This window comes from Phyllostomus discolor, chromosome 6 (genome assembly GCF_004126475.2).
Source record: "Phyllostomus discolor isolate MPI-MPIP mPhyDis1 chromosome 6, mPhyDis1.pri.v3, whole genome shotgun sequence".
Taxonomy (NCBI): Eukaryota; Metazoa; Chordata; class Mammalia; order Chiroptera; family Phyllostomidae; genus Phyllostomus; species Phyllostomus discolor.
Genome location: NC_040908.2, coordinates 68,057,489 through 68,070,050, shown reverse-complemented (window position 1 = coordinate 68,070,050; position 12,562 = coordinate 68,057,489). Strand labels below are relative to the sequence as shown.

At 35.7% G+C, this 12,562-nt stretch overlaps 1 protein-coding gene across 3 annotated transcripts in view; it reads right to left on the bottom strand.

Moving 5' to 3' along the window:
- MGAT4A (alpha-1,3-mannosyl-glycoprotein 4-beta-N-acetylglucosaminyltransferase A) overlaps window positions 1–12,562 on the bottom strand; it is a 125,772-nt gene that overhangs the window by 75,664 nt on the left and 37,546 nt on the right. For all 3 annotated transcript variants that reach the window (XM_028517768.2, XM_028517767.2, XM_036030094.1), the window contains exons 2-3: window positions 1,813–1,980; window positions 248–388 (exon numbers count right to left, since the gene is read on the bottom strand). In XM_028517768.2, coding sequence (XP_028373569.1) covers window positions 248–388; window positions 1,813–1,980 — 309 coding nt within the window. The remainder of the gene's footprint in view (window positions 1–247; window positions 389–1,812; window positions 1,981–12,562) is intronic.

Here is a 12,562-nt window from a genome sequence, read left to right as displayed (position 1 = left end):
CATTTTTCTGCCTAGAAAGGGGCTTGAACTAGATTTCTTGTGATCCTTTTCAGCTCCATTAATCTGGTCTATGGAGAAAAATGTCCACCTCCTTTCAATGTAAACTTTAGAATGAATCCTAAGTTACCATGCACAGAAAAAGGATTTTTATTCTCTCCTCGCCCAGACTTCTAACAGTCAATGTAATACTGCAAGACACAAATTAAGACCAGCAGTACAACCACAAAAAGAAACAAAATAAACATACCTCCTGTTCTTCCATTACCAATCTGCACAGCAGGTTGAAGGCTTCTTTCATTTTGCAATAAATGAGGCAAATGATAATAAATACTTGGCACTTGAAGAGATTTTTTGCTTGTTAACTCCTTTAATAGCTTTAGGGTATTATCTGAAACAGAAGAGTAATTAATCCATAGGACACCTTACTTATAGAAGCTGCAGCTTTTACAAATACATCAGTAAAACTTACAAAACTAGAACTAAAGAATTTTCTTTCCTAATTTCATACTTTGGGGAAATGAGATCTCCATTTAAAATGAAAAAGACACTTTTGAAAGCAAAGTAAATAATGATACTAAATTTTGGTGATAATGTGATAAATGTTTCAGCTATTCAGAACATCAAAAACGCTAAAACACATCTGTCCTATCATTCAATAATTTCCCTTTTAGAAATGTAACTTTTATGCATTCAGTGAATATTTAGTGATTATCTATTTTGTTGCAGCCACTGTGCCATGTGTTTGGAAATCAGTAGTCATCAAAACAAAGATCTTGTTTTTAAGAATGTCATAACCTAATGAAAATAACTTAAAAGAGCTACCAGAAATATGACTGACTTGTATGCAAAGATGTTCATCACAGAGCTAAAAACTGGTGGGAAAACAACCCAGAAAATCGTATTTGCCTAAATACAGTGAAATGTTTAATATATGACAATTTATGATTAGCTAAGAAGTTATACAGCCATTAAAAATGGTATTTTTGAAGAATATTCAATGACATAGTAAATGCTAATAGCATAATTTCAAGAGTGCAAATCAGTCCACAACACACAATCACAATTCCCAAGTAGAATATTCATAAAGGAAAGACTAGACGGAAAAGAAAAAAAAATGTTAACAAATCACTTGGCAGGAGGCTTATGGATGATTTGCTTTTGTTATCTATACCACTGCATTATTTTAAATATTGTTATGCCATAATCAATTCTGTAATCAGGAAGGCAAACAATAAGCATGAACTTTAAAATATAAAATTAGGTACTGAATGTTAAGACAAGAGGAACTACATGTATCAATTTAATTATTAGAATAAGAACAGTACAGAAACAGAGAGAAGATTGGCAATCATTTTACTCTGATCAGAAGCTCTCAGAGAGAGAAAAAGTCAAATACGTCCAAAAGTACCAGTAACAAAACTTTACAATTTTTCTCATTAAGTCAGATCTAAGATTGCTTCCAATAGCTCAAAGACTGCAGAGTCTATCTGAAGTCCACCCAAGTCACAACATAAACATGTATATATATAAAGTTAAAATTTTATCTCTTTTTGAATGTGGTTTTAAAAACATAAAAACACTGTTGTCAATGAAATTTATACAACTGAAATTTAACCCATTATTACTCTCCTAAAATCAGTTAACAAAAATCTTTATAATTTACCATAATAAAAAGTTTTATGTGCGATTTTTCTCTCTGAAAAAGGTAACAAATGCTGGTTGATAAGCACTCTACACAATCTTCAAATAAAGTATTTCACATAACCCTTTGAAAATACAATCATTTTATAAAACCAAAAATAGAATATGTACCTGAAAATTTATTCAATGTGTCCTTACTCCCATTTGTTTCTGCTCCTACACGCCTGAACTGCTGTACAATGGCACTTAATTCAGAAGAGCGCTGTGAGATTCTATGTTCAGCTATTCGAAGACGTTCTTTCAAAGCAAGAAATTCTCGTTGATAAGCAATCAGTTTTTCTAGAAGCAAATGCAAAAATTATTAGTGTATTTCTAAAAAAAAACAAGAGAAACAAACATAAAACAGAACTGAAAATAAAAAGGAGTCCTGATGAGTTACATTAGAAAGCACCATTAACTAAGTGTGCTATAATATCTGCCAGAATGTGAGCACTTTTTCCTCAGTACCTCAGAAAATAAAAGATAGGGAGAAAAAGACAAAAGTTTTTAGAATTGACACTTCAAGAATAATATTAACATCATTTCTTAAAAGGTACAAACAACTATAAAGACGTATAAAGAACACAGATGAGGCACTGAAACTGATGATAACATATCTAATTTCTATTAGCATAATATGGTGCTAATACAATTAGCATAGTACGGTGGTTCCCAGAGGGAAGGAGTTGGAGAGGGGTGGTAAAGGGTAAAGGGGGCCATACATATTGTGAATGAAGATAATTTAACTTTGGGTGGTGGGCACACAATGCAATATACAGATCATGTATCATAGAAATCTATACTTTAAACCCATATGATCTTATGAACCAACATCACCCCAATAAATATAATTAAAAAATAATGTGGCACACTAAAATAAAGAGAACTGCTTGAAATTTTAAAATATATATATATATCTAACAACATAATGAATATAACCTCTTTCATAGCATAGTCATTAACTTTCATAGACTAAATGTTTCCTCTGTATTTTAATTCTGCAAAGATTTCCCTGGGCCAGACCTTCAGTCAAATTCCTGATCCCTAAAATCTGACCCCAGGAAGATAACAACCTAATTAAAAAATAGGCAAAGGACTTGAACAGACAATCCTCCAAGGAGGACATACAGAGGGCCCAGAGACATATGAAAAAGATGCTCAGCATCACTAGCCATCAGAGAGATGCAAGTTAAAACCACAAAATGAGATACCACTTCACATCGGTGAGGATGGCCATCATAAACAAATCAACAAGTGTTGGAGAGGATGTGGAACCCTTTTGCACTGTTGGTGCGAATGAAGACTGGTGCACCCACTATGGAAAACAGTATGGAATTTCCTCAGAAAACTAAAAATGGATCTGCCTTTTGACCTTTGACCCAACAATTCCACTGCTGGGACTATATCCTAAGAGCCCTGAAACATCAATCCAAAAGAACCTATGCACCCCAATGTTCATAGCAGCACAATTTACAACAGTCAAGTGCAGGAAGCAACCTAAGTGCCCTTCAGTAAATGAGTGGATCGAAAAACTATGGTACACTTACAAAATGAAATACTACACAGCGGAAAGAAAGAAGGAGCTCCTACTCTTCGCAACAGCATGGATGGAACTGGAGAGCATGATTCTAAGTGAAATAAGCCAGGCGGTAAAAGACAAATGCCATATGATCTCACCTTTAAGTGGAACCTAATCAACAAAACAAGCGAGCAAAATATAATAAGGGACATGGAAATTAAGAACAATCTCACAGTAACCAGAGGGGAGGAGGGAAGGGATAATGGGGGAAAAACAGTAACGGGTTTTCAGGAACAACTATAAAGGACACATGGACAAAACCAAGGTGGGGTGGGATCAAGGGAGAAAAGTGGGGATGGCTGGTGGGGGGAGTGGTGGGAGGAAAATGGAGACAACTGTACTTGAACAACAATAAAAAAGTAAAATAAAAAAGATACTTATAAAAAAAAACTCAGGTAGATGTAAGATGATCCTAGTTAAAATCCATTCATTTTTATTTGAGAGAATCACAAGTCAGGAAAACCTGGTCTAGGAAATAAATGTAGATTTTTATGAGGATAAATGTAGGCACTAAAACAACAGTAGGAGATAGGTCAGAGAAAAGTACACAGTGAGAAGAGGCTCAAGTGTTGGGAATGGCCCTGCCTGGCTTCAGAAGCTATAACCCCCATAGCTAAGGCTGAGTAAAGAGACCTTGGGACCATAAGCCACTAAGGTGACAAAGCTTATCTTCCTGGTAGGGGTGCTTCCTCTGTTCCTTTTATTTCACCCTGCCTGTCCCCCAATGCCTGATCAGTTAGCCAATGACAGGTAAGATTCCTCAAGGGAGGGATGACTTAAGACAGGCATGGTCATGAGGGGGCCCTCAGGGAAAGCCCTCAGGGGATGATGGACCCTCACCCCTCAGCTTTGACATAGCCTGAGTCCTCATTCTGTCTGCAGGAAGTCTCCTAATGTCCTGGCTGCCTTATTTCCCCTGCCTGACTTAAGCCTGAAACAATGACAGAGGGAAATGCAGCCCTGGGAAGGAATAGGTGGTTTCCCAGGATGATCAGGCCTAAGAAAGAATGCAAAAAATCCTGTGAAATCTGCTTTGCTAAGAATGTCCTCAATTTTCTGATAAGGATCCAAGCATAAAATGAGTTTGTGTCCCAAAGTTTTATGGCCCTTTAGCTAACTGACCCCGACTCAGAATAGGCCCTCATAGTTCTTTGAGTGTTATCTACTGTTTGACCATTGCTGCCTGACAATGATGAATGAAGACCTTCCTTGAGGTAATGTTCCCAGAAAAGCAATAAAAGCTTGTCCAGGCAAGGGTCAGGGCACCCTCTCACTCAGAGAGTGGCCATGCCATCGCTTTTTCTCCACATGACTTCTGCAGTCTGTGTGAATTTGTTCATGGCAGCCACAACACACGGACCCTGCTGGTCAAAGTTTGCATTACTCAAGGACAGACCGGACACCAAAATCTAAGAGATGGTAGAAGAAAAAACATTTATTTATCTTGCTCACCAGCGCTGAAAGGTAGTTGAGGCTATGGCAGAGGTGTCACCAATTTCCACAACCTCATTAAACTAAGAAAAACCAGAACAATGATTTTCTTTTCTTTTCAAAATTTTATTTATTTATTTTTAGAGAGAGGGTAAGGGAGGGAGAAAAAGAGGGAGAAACATTGATGTGAGAGAGAAACATCAATAGGTTGCCTCTTATACATGCCCCACAACCCAGATATGTGCCTTAACTGGGAATTAAACTGGCAACCTTTCACTTTGCAGGACACCACCACCCAACCAACTGAGCCACCCTGGTCATGGCCAGAACAATGATTTTCAACTTCTGTATCAGGCTAGATAATCTCAGGCTACCATTTTGCTATCTAAATTAAACATACCTTAGAAAAACTTTCTATTTAATATTATAATCTCTGCTTTATTCTAGCATAGACTCAATAAGAAACAGACTGATGAAAAATAAATCTGCATATTTCATAAAGCTAATCATAAAGAGTCAATTATACTGTTCTTGTCCTTTACAGAAAGGTCCACACAGTAGATATCTGTGGCAGGAAAATAAGGTCTCTCCTGCTTAACTGTCATGCTTCCTATATAGAATAATGAGAACCATGTGAGCAGCTGTATTCCCCTTAATTTGCTGGCTTTAAGAGAGAAGGAAGGAAAAGGGGGTTGTGATTAGTAGAGGGCAAACAGGGAGCTTCAAGGTGCCAGAAAAGTTCTATTAACTGAGCTAGGCACTGGTTAAATAAAATTCATTACTATACATTCATGGTTTAGGCACTTTTGCATATGTGTAAATTCATAATAAAAGAATTGTTAAAATATAATAGAACACAAAACCAAAAGCAATTACTGATTACCTTGAGCAATGTGGGAGTTCATTAAGGGTGCTGACCCCACACACAGTGGAAACTCCACATATACCTTTTGACTCCCCAAAAATTTAACTACAGTCAGCCCTTTGAGTTCATGGGTTTTGCATCTGCAGATTCAACCAACTGTGAATTGAAAAAAGTGTTTTTCATCCACAGGCTAGAATCCATGGAGGCAGAGGGCTGACTACTCTGTTAGCTTACTGTTGTCTGGAAGTCAAACCAATAATATAAACAATTCACATATATTTTGTATGTTATATATATTATATTCTGTATTCTTACAATAAACTATAGGAAAGAAAATATTAAGAAAATTATAAGGAAGAGAAAATACATTTAATGTATTTATTGAAAAACATCTGCATGTAAGTGAACCCACACTGTTCAAACCCCATTTGTTTAGGAATCAACTGTATATTATAACTAAAACTAACAATTATAACAATTGACATACAACATTTATGTTATGAAAACTACAAGTCCTTTACTGAAGCCCATAAGAATGAATGAAGTCATCTTTTTTTTAAAGATTGTATTTTTTTAGAGAGAGGAGAAAGGAGGGAGAAAGAAACACTGATGTGAGGATTGGTTGCCTCTCACACACCCCCAACTGGGGACCTGGCCCAAAACCCAGGCATGTGCCCTGACCAGGAATCCAACCAGTGACCTTGCAGTTTGGAGACCTGCGCTCAACCCACTAAGCCACACCAGCCAGGGCTAAATGAAATCATCTCTTAATCCTAAATGGGAAGACTCAATCTTGTAAAAAAGATAAATTCTGCCCTAAGCTACATACTAAGTTTAATTCAATACTTTAAAAAATAACAATAACATATTTTTGGAAGTTGACTTTTGACATGTTATTCTAAAATCCATCTAGAAGACAGAATGTTTTTAAAGGGCCAAAAAAAAAATTCTAGAAATAAGGGAAACTTGCTTTAAGATTAGAACATACTATAAGGCTATAGAAATTCAAATAGTATGGACTACCAGGTTCAGTAGTATGGACAAAAGGCCAATTATGCCCAGCAGAATGTGTCCAAAATTAGCATGAGTGAACTATCCTGAGTTCTTACCTCTTTATATGAGCAAATTAAAATCCTTTCCTTAACACTTACACAGTACTGACAGTGGTTTCTAAACATCATCTGCCCTAACAAGAATTAGAACTCTGGAGAAATAACTTGAACCTGGAGCATTCTATGTCAAGTAAAAAAAAAATGGTATTTAAAAAAAGACAGGACTTGTCAAAAAGGCATAGGAAGGTACTTAAGGCTCTCTGAGTGACCAGATTTGCGATAATTTAAATACTAAAACAAATATTGACAGTAACAGATTATAACCTATTGAATACAGTAAGAATCCATGACTCCATCAATAATAAATAAAAATTAACAGATGAGGGAAATATGCTTCTTACAGTAGTATGCCAACTAAGAAACATAGAAGGAATGATGAATGTTAGAAAATCACCACTTTGCAACTATCATAGCAATAAATTATTCAGGCAAGAATCAAAAATGGATGCTAAAACTAGCAGGTGAAAGTTTGATGAGGAACAAGATACATATATCATCTCAAAGTATCTTCCTACAAAGTACTTATTAATTTACCAAGAGAAATGTGGCAGATATCATCTTAATCAAGTGGTCAAAGTTCATCTCAATAACAATGGAACAGATACCATGTGCTTTCTGTTGTGATGCACAGAGCAAAGCGCAGGCCTCATTTATGTGGCATTCCTGCAAAAATACATAATCTGAATCTAATCTCAAGGAAGTACCACTCACATCCAAATTGAGGACCAATGTAAAAAAAACAAATCTTGTACATAAATTTAAGTGTCATGGTCATCAAAGACAAATATTTAGGAATTGCCTGAGATTAAGAGAATAAAGGAAATATTACAACTAAATGCAAAACACAATCCTGGACTGGATTCCGGACCAGAAAAAACAAATGCTATAAAGAAAATTACTGGGGAAAAAATAATACAATATAGATGATAGAGTAACTAATATTGTCCCAATGTTAAATGTCCTAAATTTGACACTTGTATAGTAAGTCTTCACTTAACATCACTGACAGGTTCTTGAAAACTGCAACTTTCAGCAAAACAACACATAATGAAACCAATTATACTACAGGCTAACTGATATACAGACATATGCTACAGGACCTTAACTCTTGCTTATATCCATTAGCATATGGTAAAATTGTTTAAAGTCAACAAGAGTAGGTGAGGACTTACTGTACTGTATTAATAGAAGAGAATTCCTGTTCTTAGGAAACAAATATTAACTTATTTAGGGGTGAAAGGTATGATTTCTGTAATTTACTTTCAAATATTTCAGAAAATAAACATATCTATAGATAAAAAGAAGATAGAGGTAAAATGTTCAAAATTGGTGAATTATATACAGAAGTTATTTGTATGAACCTTGGAACTCTTCATTTCTTCATTGGGAACTTTTTTAAAACTAGAAAGTTTTCAAAAAGTAAGCAGAAGGATTGATGGCATAAAGGTTCAGTCTGTTAGTATGGAAGAATATGGATCTGAAGGCAGTCTCTACCCCCTACATGCATTTTTTTTCTTGGTACTTTTTGAAACCACCTTCCCAGAGGCCAGCTTTACCATGTAGGGAGACTAATCAGTACCAATGGAGAAATACTCCACCCCTGATTCTAAAATTCTACCCTGCTTTGAGGTAAACTAGCTATGCACAAGGACACAATTATTTTCTTTCAGGCCCAGATGTTATTGCTGCTTAGTCCAAAGCCCACAGCTATGAAAGGGCTCCCAATGGGTCACTTCCTATCTCTCTTACATCCATCCTTTGTTTCTAACCCCACCCTTCTTTATTAAAAGGACATCAGTGCAAGTCCATACTCCATCTAGGAAGCCAAGTCAGTGAAAAAGAATGTGTGTGGTGAAGCCCTCAGCTAGTCTTGCTAGGAAAGGAAGTCCACAGAATGCTGTTGGCTCTTCTAAGGCAGAAATGAGTTATATATTATCTTCCTATGGCCCTCCCTTACAGTCTATCCATCATCCACCCCAAACATAGGGTTACTAGTGACTTTTCCTAGATTTATATTTCCCATAGTACTGCACAGCTCTCTTGAGAAGAGTGGTGTTATCAGCTCCCAGAATTTTAGTTCAAACTTTAACATAATAGTCCACAAACTCCTTCAAATTAGTGGTATCTGATTGACAATTTTCTATTTTTAACATTAGCAGCAAATCCTTATTTTTGCTTTTCTTTGAATCATTTCAGTAAGTTTCTATGGGTGCAACACTGCAAAAAATTGAGGGAACTCTTACCCAATTATTTCACTGGTAAGTGCTTAGTTTTGTTTTTACTATAGATAGAATCTACCTTTTTTTTAATTGTAGAAAGTTTTATATCCAGATTTAACAATGAAAGTACAAATCATGTTCTGTGAAGCTAAGATTCTGAACATCCAAATTTCTAAAGAAACCACTTTAATGGCTTCAAATCATATAACCAAGTCAGTTTTCCAGTGAAAACAGTACCTTTAGGCTTTCAAAGACTTATTAGGTTGAACCACATGAAATTACTGAATGATCATTTTTTTACAAAAATGGCATTTTCATATGGTTGAAAAATTTAAGCAACAGCTTTGGGCTCAATTTAATTTTAAAAATGGATACAGTATAGATGAAAAATTAACACAAACACGAAAGCACTAATAACTAATACCCAATATACAGTACATAAAAACAGAATAGAAAACTTTATTTTCTAAACAGTAACTTCTTATTAGCAGGATGTGAGGATACTACTGACTTCTAAGAGCCAACATTAAAACTGGATTTTTATGTTGAAATTAAAACGGCCAAAAATTAAGCCTACTTTTAAATTTCTTAATTTTAATTTTACTAAACAATACATTTCTGGTACTGGAATGAATGTTGGTAAGTCATCTGGTTCATCCCTCTGTCCTTTAGTACTACACTGAAAAACATTTTATTTCACATTCATCATTCTTATACAACCATTTTTAAAGATTTTTTATTTATCTTTAGATATTTATTTTTAGAGGGGAAAGGAGGGCAAAAGAGAGGGAGAGAAACATCACTGTGTGGCTGCCTCTCGTGTCCTGCCTGCTGGGGACGTGGCCCACAACCTAGGCACGTGCCCTGACTGGAAATTGAACCATCAACCCTTTGTTTCCCAGTCCGGCACTCAGCTATTTCACTGGAGCCACTCCAGCCATGGCTATACAACCACTTTTAAATAGAAAGAAAGCCTAAATGAAATTATAAGCATTGCCCACTTGTAAATAACTTAAAGGAAAAAATGAAAGAACTAAATTCAGAACTAAATTTAGAAAAAAACAAAAGACATAGTAAGCAGGAATCCACAGGAAATAGGTTGAAAGAACAGACAATTCTGATTAGAGTGGATAGATTAAAAATTATAAACAAGACTAGGTATCTCACAGTTTATCTGACTTTATCACACAGAACATACACCTGGTGAAGAACTTGTTGAAACATAGAACTCTGGACCCCAACTCCAGAGATTCTGATTCAGTAGGTCTGACATGGGACCTGAGAATTTCTAACAAGCTCCACAGCGATGCTGAATCACTTAACCCACTAAGTAGCAGTGGCATAGCCAATATTGTCCTCAAAGTAGGTCCAGACTCCAGTAGCCTGGAAATTTATAGAGTTCTGCTCCACCAGCTCCTTCTCCTTTCCTCTGGCTACATGTTAAAGGTTCCAGAGACAGGAGGAGTTTAATAAAATGTTTAGGACCATAATCCTCAAGATTACACTTGGGTAGGAGAGTGGTTTTATAACATCAAAGATGACCAGTGGACATCTATTTCCATGGTCTCTTTTAAGAATTATGTAAAACAAACAAAAACAAACAAACAAACAAACAAACAAAAAGAATTATGTAAAACAAGATCATTCCTGGTTTTGGAGTATAGGTAAATCCTCACTTAATATCATCAATAGGTCTGGACTTTAAATGAAATGACATATAACAAAAATAATTTTACCATAGGCTAATTGATATAAATAAGAGTTAAGTTTGTACACACCTCACCTAAGTTATATGAAATGACATTAAAAGAAACAATGTTATTCAAGGACCTTTGGTAGGCCAGTCAGAATTTACCATGTAAGCACAGATGATGAAAAGGCCCGCACCATTTTAAACTCCAAAGGGAAAATAGGGCTCATAGAATATAGAATCATATATTTTATGTAAATTAAAACAGAGAAACTAATTCCATTTGTTCCCTTATACAATGTTTTCACAGAGCATACAAAACAGGATCCTAACCAGTAAATACCAGATATGTTATGGTTGAAAGGTTTTCTAGAACACAATCATTATTTGCAAGTTAATCCTCTAAGCAATATAATCATTAACACTGTTATTCAAAGCAAACTTCCAGGTAGAAGTTTATAAGTTAAAATCTATCCACTAACCTTATAAAGCACAATACCTTACAATAATCAAATGATGCCACATATATCCATAACACACACTTTCTTAGAAATATTTCCTTAGTCTGAATAGCTGCAACCATTATAAAAGGTTTCTCTAGAGGACAGGGCAATCTCTTTTCAATAATTTTATCATAAAGACCCAAATACTATTATCACAGTGAAATGAGAAGAAATAACAATAAATTGCATGACTCAAGATAATGTTCATTAGAGTGTATGTTTATAACAGTTCTTTATATTTAAAAAATACTAACAACCATTTTATACAACCTGATTCTTTGAAATTTAACAAGCCATGAGAAGCTGGGAGCAAGTTATCAGATTGTTATAAACTATTTTCCTTAAGTACTTAAATTTATTGACAGACATTCCACAAAAGTGTTGCTTCATTCTCAAAAGAAAAAATTATCGTGTTCTGAAAGACATAATGGTATGTATTTTCCTACGAAAAATGCAATCTCAGACTGTGAGTCTTCAGATGACAGTATCCTAAATGAATTTTCTCAAGTTCAAGATTAGGACTTCCAGTTATTAGGACCTCCAGACCAAGATGGAGTAGAAATACTTCTCCCTATTCTTTCCATTACATAAAACAAAAACTGTGGGCATTACACATTAAATAAACATATAAAAGACTCTGAAAGTGAAGAAAAGGCAGATAGAAGTGACCCTGGGACTCAAGGAACAAGTTTTCTTTCTGCTTCATATATCTGAGACTGAGTACTAGAGAGGGGAGCATCTGGAAACATCAATAGGAGCACACAAAAATGCCCCAAGACATGCCTGCTCTGTACAGACAAAGAACTAGGGATGGGGCAACTTAGCAAGACAATAAACTTATAGACAATTAACTGCTCTATTGCAACCAATCACCATGGGAATACAGTTCCATTCCCAACCCATTGGCAAAAGCCAAGTAGGGAGACTTCCTTGCTTCTCAACCATAACAAGGGCACACAAACACACACTCACTGAGGTGGTATCAGAGAAGTGTGAGTGAGGACCCAGGATTTTTCTGCCCTCCAGCAGTAAGGAGCTCCCCCAATAAGCTATCAGTGGAAGCCACATGAAAAGTAGTAACAGAGTACCTTCCCCACTGCCAGCCAGAGTGGTGTCAGCAGAGGCCTCATGGAGAACTTACCGCCCACAGAAGTAATGACAAGCCCTTCCTGGCTGAGTAGCAATGGAGGCCAAGTGAGGAGTCTGGACTTCCATCCTCACTTGGTAGTAACAAAGTGGCACTCCCTTTTCCCATCCCAGAAGATTGTCAGAAAAAGCCAACTAAAACAGACAACTTAAATAAGACCCAGAGGTTTGTAACATAATACACAAAATGCACTGGATACAACTGAAAATCATTCATCATATTAAGAACCAGTAAAGTCTCAACTTGATAAAGACAATCTATATATACCAAAACCAAAGTAATACATATGTTAGAATTATCTAATAAGTATTTTAAAGCAATCATCATAAAAATGCT